Source organism: Corvus moneduloides, chromosome 22 (genome assembly GCF_009650955.1).
Source record: "Corvus moneduloides isolate bCorMon1 chromosome 22, bCorMon1.pri, whole genome shotgun sequence".
NCBI classification, from domain to species: Eukaryota; Metazoa; Chordata; class Aves; order Passeriformes; family Corvidae; genus Corvus; species Corvus moneduloides.
This window is the reverse complement of record NC_045497.1, coordinates 6,433,369-6,451,777: the sequence shown is the minus strand read 5'-3', so window position 1 is coordinate 6,451,777 and position 18,409 is coordinate 6,433,369. Positions and strand designations below refer to the sequence as shown.

At 54.8% G+C, this 18,409-nt stretch overlaps 1 protein-coding gene across 4 annotated transcripts in view; it reads left to right on the top strand.

Moving 5' to 3' along the window:
- Positions 1-18,409, top strand: part of EPHB2 (EPH receptor B2) — a 131,534-nt gene that overhangs the window by 98,801 nt on the left and 14,324 nt on the right. Inside the window, exons 6-9 of one of the 4 annotated variants that reach the window (XM_032131467.1) lie at positions 7,453-7,577; positions 15,140-15,302; positions 15,890-15,998; positions 16,156-16,220. In XM_032131467.1, the coding sequence (XP_031987358.1) occupies positions 7,453-7,577; positions 15,140-15,302; positions 15,890-15,998; positions 16,156-16,220 (462 nt within the window). Of the gene's footprint in view, positions 1-7,452; positions 7,578-15,139; positions 15,303-15,889; positions 15,999-16,152; positions 16,269-18,409 lie in introns of all 4 variants that reach the window. The other 3 variants (XM_032131465.1, XM_032131464.1, XM_032131466.1) reach the window with 3 other exon arrangements.

Genomic DNA, 18,409 nt, shown 5'->3' with positions numbered 1-18,409 from the left:
AAATATTTTCATTATCTTTCAGTTCTTCCATGAGGACAAAATTCTTTTTCTAGACTGCTCCTTCATTTAGTTACAAAACCCAGAAAAGTTCCTGCGGTTGGAAACTGAAGTCCATAAATTTTAACCTGAAAATAAAAGGTGCATTTTCAAAGAGAGCTTGAGGGAAACCTCCCCAGAGGCATAGTGGGCTCAGCATCATCTGAAATCCTCAAAGGAAGCAGGGGTGTGTCTATGTGTAACATACTCAGGGGGTCAACCACAAGCGTTTCAGCTGTTTTTAGCTCTGCCTGGGTCTGTGCAGATGTTCAGGCCTGGGTGTTACGGAGCTTTTCCCAATTCTCTGCTAGACTGCTGTGCTCTTGCGCTGTCTCATCGCGCTGCCCTGGGTTTGCTGTGACCTTCTGCAAGTTTTCCCCGTGATTAAAATGTCATTGTTTCTCCTGGAAAACTCACATTTTGTTCCTTTTTGTTTTCTTCCATTTCCTTCTTTCCCTTAATCCTTTTCATCATTTCCAGCAAGTCCCAAAGAAGCAACTATTTGTATGAAAGTTGAATTCTGGCTATGCCAAGCCTGAGGCTTCGCGGTGTGGCCAACACCCGCTTTGTCCGTACAGGAGATCAGGCAAATCCTTACTTACAGAACCCAAAGCCGCTTGTGGAGGATCAGTGCTGGTTAAGCTGCCTGTGTGTGATGGATCTGTGCCACTTGGGGTTTGGTACAGGCTGCTGAAGTAGCCTCCAGGTGCTACTCTGGAGCCATGGAGCTCTCTGTTTCTGTGCCCAGGGAGGTCTTATCCTCATGTCACAGCATCCTCAGGGAGCAGCTCTGTCACAGGGAAACCTGGACATGCTTTCAGTCAAAGATGTGAAGCTGTAAAGAGAGATGTGCCTGGTTGGGATCTTTAGCAAAAGCTCTTTAAACAAAAAAAGGAAGCTCTTTCATAAAAGTGGCTTCAGCCTCATAATCAGAGCCCAGACCATCACTTGTGATCTCTTGTCCTTTTTTTTTCCTTCAGAAGACACGCTTTAAAATGCTGAATGTGCCTCAGCTACAGTGCCTGGGAGGCAGGACATGGTGGGGCTTGTTTACAGGGACGTGGCAGAGAAGGACTGTGCTTTGTGACCAGAAATTGGGATTTTCTATCTGGAGCTAATCAGAAAGACTAAAGGGTGCTGATATAGAGGGGCTGCTGAGGGAAGCCCCATCCTTTGGCGGTTTAAAGATTCATCTAACACAGCTTCCCTTCCCTGGTGTGGTGTTGGACCAGAGGCTCTGGGGGTCCCGTCCCAGCAGCGTTCCCAGGATTTGGTGCTCTAGGGAACTGAAGGGGGCAGTGGGAGAGGAGGGCTCAGTCCTGTCAGCCTTCACAGCTCTTCTCTGTGCTCCGTGTGGAGGCACCTGGGCCTCTTGGGTCATCCCTTTCCTCAGCACAGTCCGTGGAATGGAATGGAATAGAACACAGAATATTGCAGTTGGAAAGACCTGCAGGGATCATCTAGTCCAGCTGCTTCACCTAGACATGGATAATGAACCTGGGAGAGGCCAGAGCAGCACAGCCTGGGCTGTGTCTGTCCTGCTGCTACTGACTCCACACCACAGCTCTGGGACCAAGCCCAGCCACAAGAGGACAGGATGCATTTCTGTGACTGTTACCCTTTTATTAGATTAGAGCATCAGGATGTATCAGGCACACCCTGACACAGGCCAGACCCACCTCGTGGTACAAGAAGCATTGGCCTCTGTGAGGCTGAAGCAGCTACACTGATTTCCAGATACTCCTGAACAGCCTGGTGGCTTTGGTGCTTCCTTTGCCAAACCCCACTGGGACTGCACGTGTCCTCCCCAGTCAGTGTTTGAGCCTTCCTGGGAGACAGTCAGTCAAGAAGGACGTAAAATCCCACTTTTTCCATAAGGATGCCTTCATGGAAAATATGCTGTGTAGTGGGATCTGAGACCTGCCTGGCTATGTCCACCTTGTGACATTGAGCCAGCATGGTTTTAGAGGACACTGTCTTGAGATGTCTTCAAATCCCAGACTCGTTTGGGTTGGAAGGCACCTTAAAGCTCAGCTCATTCTACCCCCTGCCATGGGCAGGGACACCTAACACCATCCCAGGCTGCTCCAAGCCCCATCCAGCCTGGCCTTCGGCACTGCCAGGGATCCAGGGGCAGCCACAGCTTCTCTGGGCACCCTGTGCCAGGGCCTCCCCACCTTCACAGGGAACAATTCCTTCCCGATATCCCATCCAGCCCTGCCCTCTGGCACTGGGAAGCCATTCCCTGTGTCCTGTCCCTCCATGCCTTGTCCCCAGCCCCTCTGCAGCTCTCCTGGAGCCCCTTTAGGCCCTGCAAGGGGCTCGGAGCTCTCCCTGGAGCCTTCTCTTCTCCAGGTGAACTCCCCCAGCTCTCCCAGCCTGGCTCCAGAGCAGAGGGGCTCCAGCCCTGGAGCAGCTCCGTGGCCTCCTCTGGACTTGTTCCAACACCTCCACGTCCTTCCTGTGCTGGGACCCCAGGGCTGGGGGCAGCTCTGCAGGGGCATCTCACCAGAGCTGAGCAGAGGGGCAGAATCCCCTCCCTGGACCTGCTGCCCACACGGGGGGATCAGCCCAGGACACAGATGATTTTCTGCCATTCCAGCCTTGGTAAAGCTCAGCGGTGATCCCTTCAGGGAGGTGATGGCCGTGCAGCTCTGCTGGCAACATCTGAGGATGGGGGACCTCCTGAATCCCATCCTTCCCAAGTGTTTCCAGTTCCTGAGCTCAGGCAGTGCCGTGTGTGTGCTGCAGCTGTCAGCACCCCCACTCTGACCCTGCCGAGCTGCCCTGAGCCACAGAAGTCTGCTCAGCTCCCTGGATTAAGATAAACTGCCAAGACGCCAAGCCCAGCCTGGGCAGGGGTCTGGCTGTGATCGGTGTTGTGTGGCTGTGCAGGGCCTCGGGGTGGTGACCACGAAAGTGTCACTCGCATCCCTCCCGTGCCTCTGCCCCAGAGGGGTCACCGTGTGGGACACGTTGGCTTTGTACATTAGTGGATTTTCATTAAGCTTGTTTTACACTCCAGTGGTGGTTTTGGTGTGGTTTATTTCTCCAGCAATTCGGAGAAGCCACAGGGCTCCACTCTGAGGAATCTGAGGAATCTGAGGCCATCCCTGATCAAGAGGATGCAGAAAGTGCCTTTCAAGGACTGCAATGACTGGGTTTGCCTCAGTGCCCAGTGCTGATAATGCCAGGGGTGTGGGTTTGATCCCCATATGGACCATTCACTTCAGAGATGGACTCAATGATCTTTGTGGATCCTTTCCAACTCAGAATATTCTGTGAAATCTGTGAATTCCAATGACATTGAGGCTTAAGGGATTCAGTCAGGAGCAGTGTTTTTATTGGCTGTGGAATGAAGGTCTGTTTGTTTTTTGTGCTGGTGGGACACACCTACTCCTGGAGACCCCATCAGGATAAATCCACCTCTGTTCACACCTTCATGGTGACATCTTACGGTGATCACGGCTCTGAGAGAGGAGACTCTCCGTATCTGATCTCCTCTGTGTGTCACAGGGCACAGTCAGCTGCCTGGGCCTCATGTCAGGATCCAGCTGAAGCTTTTCCTCCTGACTGGACCTGGGAGAGTCACTCTGAGGTCTGGCTGGCTCCTCTGAACTGGTTTCAAACTCAGACATCCAGTGCCAGCCCATCCCTGATTCACAGGACTGGGAGCCTCTCTGCACCCCAGGCCCGCACCTGGGGTGAAGGGTGTGACAAGGACCATGTTCTTTGGCATTAGCAAAAAATCCAGGAGGGGGATTGTTTCCATCTGCTCGGCACTCTTCGGCCACACCTGGCATCCTGAGCCCTCCCTGGGGCTCCCAGTATCACAGTCATGGACAAACCGGAGCAGGTCCAGCAGGACAGTGAGGTTGGGCTGGGGCTGGGGCATGAGAGGTGAGGGCAGCTGAGAGCTGGGTCTGACCAGTCTGGAGAGGAGGAGGCTGAGGGGCATCGAGGGAGAAAATGGTGGAAACGTCCACAAGACACAACCAGCAAAATTCCAGTGGAATGTGAGGGAAAGTTTCTTCCCCACAAGAGCAAGGCAGCTGGGGGCTGCTGCTCAGAGAGCCCGTGGGATCTCCATCCGTGGGGATCAGATTCATTAGGTCTCATCTGGACACAGTCCTGAGCAAAATGATCTGATTTTGAAATTACTCTGCCAGCCTGTGGGACCAGAAACATCCAGAGGTCACTTCTGACCTAGGCCTTGCTGTGATTTTATTCCTGTGCAGTCCCCTGGTGTTTGTGATAAGAGGAGCAGTGACTGAGGCCATGCCGTGGGGAGGTTCCTGCTCTTCCAGAGCCACCCCTTGCCCCAGGTGTAGGAAAAGTGCTGAGGTTGCTGTAGTCATTCATCTCACCTGCAGCACATTTGCCTCATTAAGCTCGTTAGATGAGCCCCACCTCATCCATGTGGGTCTTTTGCTGAGCCAGACAAGGGCAGGTTCACCAGGTACCAGCAGCAATGAGTCACCCACGTCTTGCTGTAGCTGTTGTCTTGTACAGCTCCCACAGGAGCTGCCTTGGAGAAGTCCTGTACTCCCAGGCTGGCGTCAGTGCATGGGACTGGAAGAACAACATCCTAGAGACCTCACTCCTACCAGGAGGAACCTGAAGCTGAGGAGCTTCTCCAGCTGCCAGGCCACTGAACCTGTGCCTAAATCAGGGGATGTTGCCACATCCCGGAGTCGTGGTGGGGCAGCTCTGGCTGTACGTGGCCCCTGCCCTGGAACAGCCCAGTGTGTGAGTGTGGGATCAGTTCCCAGAGCAGGTGGCAGAGACATCACGGGCTCTGTGCTCTGCTCAGTCCAGTGCCATCCCTGCCTCAGGGCATCCACAGCACGGTCACATCTTCCTCCTCAGGCTTGTCTCCAGAGACAGAGATGTTTGTCTTGAAAATCACAGATGTCCTACGGAATCTGTGTCGACAAGGAAGCAGCGAGCTCTGGCAAGAGCTGACAGGCTCCAGAAATGTTACCTGTGTTTTGTCTTCACGCCAGCGTGAGAAACTATTCCCAGGAGTTTGGAAATATGTGGCCTGAAGCAGTGGGACTGGGATGTCAAGGCAGGAGGGGAGCGGTGCCACGGAGCAAGAGGAGGGCTGAGGTGACACTGAGGGTTTCAGGCTGTCGGGTAATGGGGCTTGGCTTAAGCAGAAGTGGATGGAAGGACTGGCCTCAGGATCTGTTAGAATCATGGAATGGTTGGGGTTGGAAAGGCCCTTAAAGATCTGGGCACGGACACCTTCCACCAGACCAGGCTGCTCCAAACCCTGTCCAGCCTGGCCTGGGACACTGCCAGGGATGGAAGCTCTCTGCTGTCCTTCTAGTTTTGTTCTCCTGGACAAAACTACAACACTGCTGAGGCTAATCCACATCACACCTTCCTTCAGGAGTGGAGAAACCCAGGCAGGTGAAGGGAAATGGTGCAGCAGTGTGGCGGCAGATCTTGCACTACCCAAACCCAGCCCCTTGGCACCCAGACATTGAACATCCTGGGAGCTGCAGTGCTCTGAGTCAGAAAAGCAGCCGTGAAGAGGCAGATGGTGGATCAGAAAAATGGCTTTTGTTGGTGTGTTGGAGAGGAGTTGCTCAGTGGTAATTCATTGTGATGTGCAGGAACATGCTGGGGCCATGCTTGTCCAAGCACTATGGTCCTGCCACTGCCATCCCAGCTGGCACAGCTCCTCTCACTGCCCCTGATGCCAAGGCGAGCCAGCCTGGAACTGGGTGAGAGGTGCCTTCCTTTGGGTGCTGCTCCTCCAGGCTGTTTCCCAGAGCTGTCAGAGGAGTTGTTCTTCCATGAAATATTGCAAGGGTTGGACTCGGGAAAAGCCCATCTGAGTGCAAATGTCTCTGCATCCATTTGGCCTGGCATGCAAGTGATGGGGGAGCTTTCATGCTACCACTCTCCAGTCCTCTCCCACCCCTGAGGCTTCTGCTGTGCCCTGAAGCTGCTGCAGTGGTGAGCCTGTGCTGGCAGACGTGCCAGGGCTAACGCTCGGCTGCAGCTCGCGCTCTCCAGGGCTGGGCTGGGCTGGGCTGGGCTGGGCTGGGGGAGGCCTGGGATGGCCCCGCACTGACGTGGATGTGCTGGCAGTGCCAGCAGCAGGCTGGGCACGGGGAGGGCACGGACACGCGCTCGTCTCACCAGTCTCGGATGTGGAGAGAGGAGGCAGTGCTGGCACCCGTGGGCGTCAGCCCTGCAGCAAGGGTGGGTGGGTGTTGGCTGCTCTGCTGTCAGCACCTAGAATCAGAGAATATCCCAGCTTGGAAGGGACCCACAGGATCATCCAGCCCAGCTCCTGGCCCTGCACAGACACCCCAACAATCCCACCCTGGGCATCCCTGGCAGCGCTGTCCAAACGCTCCTGGAGCTCTGGCAGCCTCGGGGCCGTGCCCATTCCCTGGGGAGCCTGGGCAGTGCCCAGCACCCTCTGGGGGAAGAACCTTTCCTTGATATCCAACCTAAACCCCCCTGACACAGCTCCAGCCGTTCCCTGGGTCCTGTCCTGATCACAGAGCAGAGATGAGAGCTGCCCCTCCGGAGGAAGCCGCAGGCTCCCATGCGCTTCCTCATGCCGCAGGACTGAAGGCAGCTCCGCTGCCCCGCTCCCCAGCACGGCGGGACAGAGGCGGCCGCGCTTTCCCAGGGCGGTGGCACTCCCTGCCCCGCTCCCTGCCCCGCTCCCTGCCCCGCTCCCTGCCCCACGGCCTTGTCAGCACAGGTCCCTGGGCGGCTTTCCCACCGTGTGGCACGGCCAGGCCCGCGCGGTGCCCACCTGGCCGAGTGTCCGGCCGCGGCCGTGGCAGCTGCCCGGGCTGTCTGCGGGCCTGGCAGGGCCCTTTGTGCTCGGTGGGACCCGTGCTGTGTGCGGGGGCTGGCGGGCGGGTGGCTCTCCATTGTCAGCGTGTCAGGTCAGCTTTGCGTTGGCTGCTCAGGCTGCTGGATGCACCTCCCGTGATTGGCATGTGCAACTTGCAGCCCCAGCCTGCCCGAGCCTTGGGAAGCTGCTCTGTGCGAACGGAAAAGCACAAACCCCTCCGATTTCAGCTCGGCAGGCAGGGAGGGGTGCATGGTACAGGGCTGGTGGGCCTTTTTCCAGTGGAACAATGCTGTGATTGCTCCAATCTTGGGCTGCTTTTGCCTTGGAATTGCCCATTTTCCTGCTTGAGACACTGTCCTATGTGTTTTCTAACTACCAATTCAGTAGAACCATTTTTTTTCCTCCCCTAACTGCTTTCTACAAACAGCAAAATCCAGGATCTCCTGACCCCTGGACAGCCCTCTCAGTGCAGGAAATGAATTCTGAAGCCTCAAACAGCAATAACCCACCTGCCCACCTCCTGCCAGGGTGAGGGCCCTACCTTTGCAGGTGTCTGACTGTCCCCCTCTTTCTCTCTCTTCCAGCCCCTTCTGCTGTGTCCATCATGCACCAGGTGAGCCGCACCGTGGACAGCATCACCCTGTCCTGGTCCCAGCCCGACCAGCCCAACGGAGTCATCCTGGACTATGAGCTGCAGTATTACGAGAAGGTACTGAGGGACCTTGGCAGGGGTCACCCACAGGTTTTGGGGAGAGGAGGGGGTGCAGAGCTTCACTTAAGGGCACACAGTGGTTGGTTGGTCAGTAGGAGACTTCTCTTGCTGCATTTGGTCACATGGATGACAGTGGCTGTCAGCCCTTCGGGGTCCAGTGATGGTTCCAGTGGCCCAAGTACAGAAAATCCACTGGTCCTTCAGGAGCTTCTCCTGCCACCTCCACAGCACTGGTGGCAAGTGGACCCATTGCAGGGAGAGCCAGATAGCCAAGGACCAGGGTCTAATTTTTCCTTTTCATGTATTGGGGCATCAGTAGGAAATGGGAAAGACAGGGAACATCCAGTCCCAGGCTGGAGCACACGCAGTGGGTGTCCAGTCTTGGAAATTTATGAAGTGCTGTCCCTGGGTGCATTTACACCAAAGGTGAGTTTGGCATCTCTTTAGCATCCTGATGTACAGGGAGAAGGTGTCCCATGCTCCCGTGGAGGGCCCACACTGCGCCATGGAGTCAGTGTGATGGGGTCCCACAGCTCTGGCTTTCATCCCTGAGGAACCTGCTCCTTCCATAACCTCCCTGTCCAGGCAAGCAGCTGGATTTCAGTCTGGACTGTGCCAGGGTGTCCATCCCACCAGTGGCTGCTCAGAGACCTGAGGACCACGTGAATGTTGGTCCCAGGACCTGCCAGGCCCTGCCCGGCTGAACTTCATCCGTGCAGCCCAGGGGAGATGGGGAGCAGGAGACTTCTCCTTCCAGGAATCTGCCCCCTTGCACAAGAGCTTATAAACTATACATTATAAACTGCAAACTAACTAATTAAAAAGCTTTATGATTAAATGGAACTGAAAATATTTTTCCCAGCAGTTGCCGGAAGAAATGATTAATCCCCCCCCACTGCCTGCCTGTGACCTATTTTCTCATCACCAAGAGCCAGAGGGAGAATGGGGAGGAGGGGGGGCTCCTTTGTAAGCTGTTAAATAGGTCCTGACCTATATTGCATAAATCACAGCCATTTATTTTGACCCTTGGAAATGATCCCAGAATACGTGGCAAGATGGATGAGTAGATAACAAGACAGACCTGGGAAGCCAGAGGGGTCCTTTCCCTGGGGACTCTCGATGTAGAGGCAGAACATCTCAGGGAGTTCATTCTCCTCCTCTTACTTTATCTTAGTCTCTCACCCTCTTTCTTTCTTCCCTCTCCTCTGTTTTCTGGGGGAGGCTGTAAATAAAGGGAAATTTTGTCTGAAAAATGGTGCTGCTGTTGGTGGCCAGTCTTTGCAGGCAGCCACGTCTGCCTGTCCCGTTGTCAGAGTTAGGGCACAGCACGCCCCTGATGGTGGGGACAAGTGGCCCCACTCTCAGGCAGTGCTGTTCATGGAGCACTGGGCCTGGCACGGAGGGCGGAGCTCGGCTGAGGTGCTCCCTGTCCTGGTATTTCGGAGAACCATGGAATCATCCCAGAATGGTTTGGGTTGGAAGGACCTTAAAGCTCATCCAGTCCCACCCCTGCCATGGCAGGGACACCTTCCACTGTCCCAGGCTGCTCCAATCCCTGTTCAGCCTGGCCTTGAACACTGCCAGGGATCCAGGGGCAGCCACAGCTGCTCTGGGCACCCTGTGCCAGGGCCTGCCCACCCTCACAGGGAATAATTCCTTCCCGATATCCCATCCAGCCCTGCCCTCTGGCACTGGGAAGCCATTCCCTGTGTCCTGTCCCTCCATGCCTTGTCCCCAGTCCTTCTCCAGCTCTCCTGGAGCCCCTTTAGGCCCTGGAAGGGGCTCGGAGCTCTCCCTGGAACCTTCTCTTGTGCAGGTGAGCACCCCCAGCTCTCCCAGCCTGGCTCCAGAGCAGAGGGGCTCCAGCCCTGGAGCAGCTCCGTGGCCTCCTCTGGACTCTCTCCAGCAGCTCCACGTCCTTCCTGTGCTGGGACCCCAGGGCTGGGGGCAGCTCTGCAGGGGCATCTCACCAGAGCTGAGCAGAGGGGCAGAGTCATTTGAACCCCCTGGAACCTTTTTCTTTGCTGGTTCTTGGTTTGGAGAAGGCCCAGCTCTCTCTCCCAACCCCAATGTTTGTATGTGCACAGGACACTGGATCCTGCTCTGGCTGCTGGGCACAGCTGAGTCCCAGGCTAGTCCAGCCACTGCGATGCTGAGTTTTGCAATGAAAAGCCATTTACTGGGTCCTTGGGAGCAATCCCAAAATGCAGGGCTTTGGCTATGCCTGCTCTTCCCCTGCTTCCCATCAATCCAGCAGTTGGATGTGGTGTGTGACACGTGCCAGGTGTGTTCTCACTCCACTGCCAGTCTGTGCAGAGGTGATTTCCTTCCAAATATTTCATTACAAACTGTCCCATGTGCTTCTGAATGCTCAGCAAAGATCTCTGGAGCTGCTTACATTGTTTCTGGTGGACTTTTTTTTTTTTCCCCAGTAGAGAATTATATTTTATTTTCATGAAAACAGCTCAAATGAAGAACAGCAGCATACACATTGTGTATAAGAAGCACCTTGGCTCTTCATTTTGAATACATTCTCTTCTATATAAAGACATAAATTAAATGAAAAAAAAAAGAAGAATTTATTTCAGCGTTGACAGAAAAGAGCTGTTCACAATACCTGAAACAAAGGTGTATTTTTGTTTCCCTTTCCCAGATTATTTATAACACTGCTATTCTTAGATGCCATTAAAAGTGCCTGTACAAAGGCAACATTATGCATTTCTTCCACGTGGAGTTGGAGCAAATCCACGCAGATTGTTGCACAAACACTGCCTGACATGGCTGCTCTCTGCAGCCCTCGCCTTAACGTGCTTTTTTTTCACTTCCAAGAGGCACCTGCCAACATTTGTTTTATTAAAAAGTCTCTTGTCTTCATTTAGAAAGGGCGTAGCAGTTTTTATCCAAAGTTGCCAAACTCATCCCGGAGTGTGGGAACTGGAGACTCACTGCAGTGTCAAGCACTGCAAAGAGTAATTAGCTCTCCTCATTATGCAAAATAATTGGGTTTGATGATGCTCAAAGTCACCCATTTGGTAATTGTTCTAAGACATCCAGCCCAGTTTGGTCACCAGTGCAAGATTTTAGGAGGCAAAGGAGCCCTTTGATGTCTCCAGCCAGTGCTGGATGGAGAAGGGGCATGGGCTGGCTGGGGGATGGAGGGTGGGGGAGAGGTGACCTGTGAAGGTGGATGTGGAAGTGGAGGTGGAAGCAGAGCCTTCCTGGTGCCCAGGAGCTTCTGGCCAGAGCCCACAGCCCCAGGACAGGGTGTCCCCAGGGCTTGGACCAAGGATGATGGAGGTGCTGCTCCTGGGCTGAGTCAGGGGACATCCCTGCCCATGTCAGGGAGTTGGAACAAGATGGTCTTTAAGGTCCCTTCCAACCCAAACCATCCTGGGATTCCATGATTCTCGGATGTTTTGGACGCTGTCCTGCAGTGTTGGACACCAGAATCCCTGAGCCTGGAGCCAAAGCTGCTGCCTGTCCTGAGGTGGGGCTGCCCCTCCACCTGGTGCTGCCCCAATCCTTGGAGGGGGCTCTGTCCCGAGAAAGCTGTGAGTTCAAGGAGATGGAGAGGGAACCCTGCCAGGGAGCCCTGGGATAGCCCACCTGCACTGCCAGTCCCTGCCCTGGGCCTCGCTGGCACTGGGCACTGTCCAGGACTCAGCTGGTTTGGGAGAGGCGTTCAAACACTCAGAGAATATTCAGAGAATAATGAAGGTTGGAAAAGCCCTCCAAGGTCAGTCAGTCCAACCTTCACCCAACAGCCCGATGCCCACCAAGCCACACTGCCAAGTGCAACATCTCATTTTTGAACACTTCCAGGGCTGGGGGCTCCACCACTGCCCTGGGCAGCCGGTGCCAATCCCTGACAACCCTTTTAATGAAGAAATGTTTCCTTTCATCGAGCTTGCACTTCCCTTTGCCCAACTTGAGGCCATTTCCCCTTGTCCCGCTTGTTGGGGTACCTGGCTGGGAGCACAAGTGTTCTTGAGCTGCCCCCACAAGTGGTGGATCCCTCTGAGAGCCCAGGTGCTGTGGATCCCCCAGATGCAGCCCCAGCGTGGCTGGCAGGACCCTGCTCCCCCACGTGGGCATCCCGAAGTGCAGCTGTGTGATGGTTTGGCAGCCGGCCCTGGCGTGGCTGTGCCCTGCTGTGTTTGCCCCCAGGGCCATGGCAGATGCCACTGTGCAGGCTCACAGGAGCTCTGCCAAATTCACTCGGTTGGCATTTTTTCCTTGGCTTTTTTACTTTTAGGTCTTTTTTTTTTAAATGCGACTTTTTAGAAGCAATTTTTGTAAATCCTTTGGGTCTCTCACAGCCTCCCCATGTTTCAAGTGACTCTTTCTTTGTGGATTGGACTTTGGTTTCAGCTTCAGTTTGACCCGTGGGAAGGGGAACCAGATGAGGACTCAAAATCAAACCCTTGTGTTGTTTTGAATCAGGATTTCCAAACTCAAACCAAAATCAGCAGGGGAAAAAAGCCCCAAACACCACAAACCTCTGATTGGACTTGGGCTTTAAACCACCTGGGATGCACTGGGCCTGCTGGAGGAGCCCAGGAGGTGAAAGGGGAGAAGTGTTTGAGGTGAATGTGCGGGTTCTGGAGAGGTGATGCCAAGGAGAAGGAACAGCTTCGATAAGGGAGGGTGGGGAGGTGTAAATGCTTTTTCCTTGTGGTCTGGGATTAAAGGAGAGCACCCCACAAGCACACCTTCCTCAGCCAGGCAGACATCAATTTCCCAGGCTGTCAACCACCTTGTAGGCTTGGCCATTACATTCCATTTAAAGTCCTCCAGGAGCAGGGATGAGGTTCTCCAAAAGAGTTGGACAAATTATTTTAAAACAACTGTGTTGTTAGTGCCCTCCAAGGGCCTGGGAGGATTCATGCGAGCCCTTGAGCTCTAAAAGTGTAAACATTTCCTGACCTGTTTCTCTCCTGGCCTGCCTGGGAAAGGTCCAAGGGAGTGCAGAGGCCTGATCAGACAAACAAGGCCATGAGTTTGCTGTGTGCTCCGCTTTCCTTGGTCTGTGTGTCTCTGAACTTGAGCTTTTCACTGTCATCGGTCTCATTACCAGAGACCCCAGTGATAACCAGGAGCCTTCAGCACCAGGTCCAGATGCATAAAACAGATATTGTAGCTTTTAGAAGAGAAAAGTGTTCCTGAACACTGTTAGTAGTGGAGGTCTCCCAGGTGTTTCATGGAATCATAGGATGGTTGGGCTGGAAGGGACCTCAAAGCCCATCTCATTCCACCCCCTGCCATGGGCAGGGACACCTTCCACTGTCGCAGGCTGCTCCAAGCCCCGTCCAGCCTGGCCTTGGGCACTGCCAGGGATCCAGGGACAGCCCCAGCTGCTCTGGGCACCCTGTGCCAGGGCCTGCCCACCCTCACAGGGAGGAATTCCTTCCCGATATCCCATCTAACCCTACTCTCTTTCAGTCTAAAGCCATTCCCCCTTGTCCCATTCCTCCATGCCCCTACATGTAATGCAGAGCTCCCCTGCACTCCCTGCAGAAGGATTTGCCATCAGCATTTCCACCCCTTGGATTGGGCCACACACTGGAAGAAACACATTCCTGCCAGGCCCCTCTTTTACCACCATCCACAGCAGAGCCCTGCTCAACCAACGGCTTGAGGCAAGAAATTAACTCTGTTGAAGGCCAGGTTGGATGGTGTGGGGAGGCCCTCGCAGAGGGTGCCCAGAGCAGCTCTGGCTGCCTCATCCCTGGAAGTGTCCAAGGCCAAGTTGGTCTAGTGGAAGGTGTCCCTGCCCATGGCAGGGGGTGGAACTGGGTGAGCTTTAAGGTCCCCTTCCAACTGAAACTGTTCCATGGTTCTATGACCACAAGATCCCTGACAGGAGGGTGCAGCCAGGTGGGTGTCAGTCTCTTCTTGCAGGAAAAAAGCAACAGGACAAGAGGACATAGCCTCAAGCTGTGCCAGGGGAGGCTCAGGTTGGACAGCAGGAATAATTTCTTTGTGGAAAGGGTGCCCAGGGAGGTTTGGAGTCCCCATCCCTGGAGGTGTTCAAGAAATGGCTGGACATGGCACTCAATGCTCTGGGCTGGGGACAAGGTGGGGATCGGTCAAAGGTTGGGCTTGATGGTTTTGAAGGACTTTTCTAACCTTAATGCTTCTGTGATTCTGTGGGACCTTCCTTCTGCCTGATTGCCCCTTCATTACCCTCTGTCCATCAGCACCCCACTGCAGAAGTTGGTGAGGAGAAGTAGGTGCTTTCTCTTTCCTGGGAGTTTCACTCTGACCGCTGTTCCCATGGGAAGAGCAGAAATGTCTCCATGCCACCCTTATCATTTCAGAGCTGGGACAAAGGTCAGTCCCTTGGTAACACCCTCAGTCACACTTACGGGGTTCCCCAAACCTCATGTCTCACTTTCTGCCAGTCCCTGCCAGAGTCTCACGAGGTGGCCCCTCCTCACTGAGGGTGCAGTGACTCGAAGTCAGCAGATCTCAGGGACTCACTGGGAACTTGCCAGCTCAGATTTTGAGCTGCTGCTCCTCTGTTCCATCTGGTGATCTGCCAGGGCAGCCTGACCTGCCAGACCCAAGGAGCAGCCAGGAGGGATGAGCACCTTCAGTGTCACTACAGGCACTGGATTCCAAAATCTCTGCCTGCACCTCCTTTTCTCGGGCACTTGCTGACAGCTGGGCTTTCCCGAGAGCTCTCTGTTTCCCAGAAGCATTGTGCTGTTGACATTGCTGTTTTGCCCTGACTTTCAGGACTTCATGGCAGCCAGGCTCCCGGCCACCTTTCTCTGGCCACACTCAGGACCCTGTGTCATCCTCCTCTGTTGACTTCATGTCCCTGGGAGACAGGGACTGCCTGTTCTCTTATATGAGGAGACCTTGCCTGTCCCCCAGTGCCAGGGTTAAGGGCACAGTTCCTAAGGGCAGCGATGGATCCATCACCTACACAAGTGCAATGCCATCTGCACCAGTGTGTGACTGCTCCAGTCCTCAGCTACAAAACTGCAGACAGGGGGCAGAACAAAAGTTTGGAAATAGTCTTATTATCACTTTGAAATATGCTCTTGGGGTCTCCAGCCTTGGAAACTTGGCCGTGGCCCCTGGAGAAGGAGGCCCTGGGCAGTGGGGTGGGAGCAGAACTTCTCCTGAGGTCCAAAACCCAGTGTTCAGGTGGGCTTTACCTCTTGGCAAAGGGAGATGGAGATGGGGAAGAGCAAATGGAGTGTGCTGAGGCTGGATAAGGCACAGCAGGAGGGGTGGGGGAGGAGGACAGTGGTAACAGAAGGCACAGAAGAGGGAAGTTCCCATCTCCATTGACCTCAAGGCTTAGAGAAGCAATGTGGGTTTTCTAGCTGCTGCCTTCTTTAGAGCCTTTCCTGAGAGGTGATGAATAGCCCAGGGATATCCACCCTCACATCCCTGAGTCTGTGTCTCCCTGCCAGGAGGAAAGACCTGTTTGTTCAGACCTTGGTGGTCTCTCCACCCTGGTCTCCTGCCCTTCCTCTTTCCAGAAGTGCAGTGCCTGATTCTGGACTGATTTTTCTGATGACAGATCTGTGTTTTCTCGGCAGGATCTGAGCGAGTTGAACTCGACCACAGTGAAGAGCCCCACCAACACAGTGGCAGTGCAGAACCTCAAGGCAGGCACCATCTATGTGTTCCAGGTGCGGGCGCGCACCGTGGCCGGGTACGGCCGCTACAGTGGGAAGATGTATTTCCAGACCATGACTGAAGGTGAGTCTGCAGCTGCCTCTGTCAAGGTGGCTCAGGATCTAGAGAGACGTGGAGATGGACGTGCAGCAGTGCTGGTCCCCTTGCTGTCAGTCCCTTCAAGGGTGTGATGACAAATCGCATTCAGGACCCAGAGAGAGGCCTGGGTGCTTGGTCCATGCAGGGAATGCCCCAGTTTCTGCCCAGCGTTTGTGCTGTGGGGATGTGTCTGCTTGGCTGGATATAGAGGAAGCAAAATTTGTGTTTTCTACCTGCACAGCTGCTGATGACAAACACAGAGCCATGTCTTAATTTTCTAAATTTGTGCTGCTAAATAAAACAGGCCAAGCCAGTTTTCTGGCCCTGGGGCCAAGAACAAGGCACAGCACGCATCCACAGGACTAAACTTTTCTCCCAGAAGGAATAGCTCCATCCAACCTTCCTTCTGGGACACATCCCCCAACCAGAGGGGGTCCTGACTGTCCCAGACCAAAGCCATGCCAGGAAGCAAACGTGGCCCGTGCTCAGGGCCATCCTCTGCCTGTGATGACCCCGTGCATGATGGCCCATCCCGTGCCACAGTAACCTGTTCCCTTGTCCCCATGTGCCAGCCGAGTACCAGACCAGCGTGCAGGAGAAGCTGCCGCTCATCATCGGCTCCTCGGCGGCAGGGCTGGTGTTCCTCATCGCCGTCGTGGTCATCGGCATCGTGTGCAGCAGGTAGGGCAGGCTGAGACACAGCCAGGGCTGGGCAGGGCCGGGCACTGGGGACAGGGGAGGTGGGGGGAGCACGGTGAGGGGACAGAGGTGTCCCTGCAGCGCAGCCTCAGCCCCGAGGGGCCCATGCTGTGCTCAGGTCTCCCTTCCCTTCCAGAAGACGGGGCTTCGAGCGGGCCGACTCGGAGTACACGGACAAGCTGCAGCACTACACCAGTGGCCACAGTACGTACCGGGGGCCCCCCCCGGCCCCGGGGGGCCGCCCGCTGCTCGGTTCGTGCTCCTGTTCACTCAGGGCTTGCGGGGAGGGTCCGGGCAGGGTGTGCATGTGTGTGTGGGCAGGGCAGCTCCGGATCCCCCCAGCCCCTGGTCCCTGCGCTGCTCTCAGCCCTGCATGCTGTCAGGTGCCAGCCCCTGGGCGCGTCCTCCAGACCTCTGTGACAACCAACACCCCCTGAAGCGTCACCCTCTTCTGTGCTGCAGCCTCTGCCACCACACCTTGTCTTGCTCCTCCAGCTCCTGAGCTTTGCCCATCTCCTGGGCAGCAGTGAGACCCCTTCCCTGACCTATCCCTGTCCTGCAGAGTGCTGTCGTCCTGCAGGAACCCACACACCTTTGCTAGGCTAGAGCTCATCCCAGTGCTCCCAGATTCCCAGAAGATATGAGATATAGCTATATATAGGTATATAATGCAATACCTAACATGCCCTCTCTTGCAGCCTCCCTCTTCCAGCATCCCTGTGCAAGGCACTCCCTCACATCCAGCATTCCTGCTCAGCCTCACTGCACACCCTGCCTCACCCTGATGCCTTTTCCTGTTCTTAAAATCAAGAGTCAAACACGGTTAGAAGGGAAAAGGGATTTTACTTTGGTATTTATTTTAAGGATCCTTAGGTGCACACATCCAGGTCATATGCACCAAAATGCACCCCGCAATGCCCACCCCCAAAAGATCTGGTATAACATTATAGGTGCTACTAATTAGCACATCTATCAAAGATTCCCCAATGAGAGGCTCAAGTGAGCCCCCCTCCCCAAGGAACCTTCCCCTGGATGGTTCTATCTTAGTTTACAGAATATGTTCTGGAGAGGACCTTGGGGTCTGGGGCACACTGATCCCTGGCTACGAAGCTTCTAAAATGTTGAGTCTCCCAGCTGAACAAACAAGCCCGAGAATGTAGGCAAAAAGAAGTTGTAAAAAGGTATAACAGGGGTATAAAAGAAAAGGCAAAAAGTCTTCATGGCATCACCCCAGTGCATGCTCCTTCCCCCATCCCTGGAAGCATCCAAGGCCAGGTTGGACGGGGCTTGGAGAACCGTGGGATAGTGGCAGGTGTCCCTGCCCATGGCAGGGGTGGAATGAGATGAGGTCATTTAAGACTCCTTTCAACCCAAACCATTCCATGGTTCTATGATTAACCCCTGCCTGCATGTCCCTGAAGTTCCTTTCTCCCCCTGTCACTCTAATCCTGCTTTATTCCAATCTCAATTGTGATTTTCCTCATGTTCTACTTGCAGCTTCAGGATTTCCACCCTTTTAATACCTTGTTCCTGTACAAATCCAGGCCCTGCTCAGAGCATGGGAAACACCAGTAGTGTTTCCACTCAGGACTCACTGTTGCTCCTGCTTTTACCTGGGAAGCATGTCCCAAAAGGCAGAGCTGCAGCCCTGTGCCCCAGCAGCCTGTGCTGGCTGCCTCGAGATCACTTACCAGGAAAATGACACTTTTCAGGAGACATTATGTAAATGCAGCTCTGGGTTGTTTGTCAGTCTGGGCTGCAAACACACATTCACACGTTCTCCCAGGCCTGGTGTGGGACATGACAGCTCCAGGCTGGGGTGGGTTTAATCACTGTGCCTGCACCACTCGGAACAGGCCTGGTGCCGTGGGATGCAGCAGAGCTGGTACAGCCTGGGGTGCCTCTGAGCCCCTTCCGCACCCAGCACCCCATGCCCGGGCTCAGTCCCTGCTCAGCCCCCAGCAGTGATTGCTGTGCAGACACTGCAGTGAATTGCCAAGGCGCAGGGAGCCTGTGAGCACTGCAGAACCCCTGAATCCAGCCAGCATCCTGGAGCTGGCAGTCGTAGCCTGGTGCTGTGTGGGGCTCCTCATGTAGGGAGCTGTGATCTCTGCTCTCCAAATAGCCCATTTTGGAGTAAGCCAGGGGCCACAAAGTGAGTATAGAAAGGGGACAGCACAGGTAAGAGCTGTCCCACGGTGCAGGTGGCTGGGATGTGGCAGCAGCAGTCCAGCCTCACCAGGTCCATGGCCACTGCCTTTCCCATGCGGCCCCTGTTCTGCCTCGCAAGAGGAACCTGCCCTTTGTGATTTTCCTGGTGTGCCCCACTACTTGTCTTGGGGCTCCCAAGAGGGAGCCCAGCCTTGGGCCCGGGTACCAGTCAGGAGAACAGG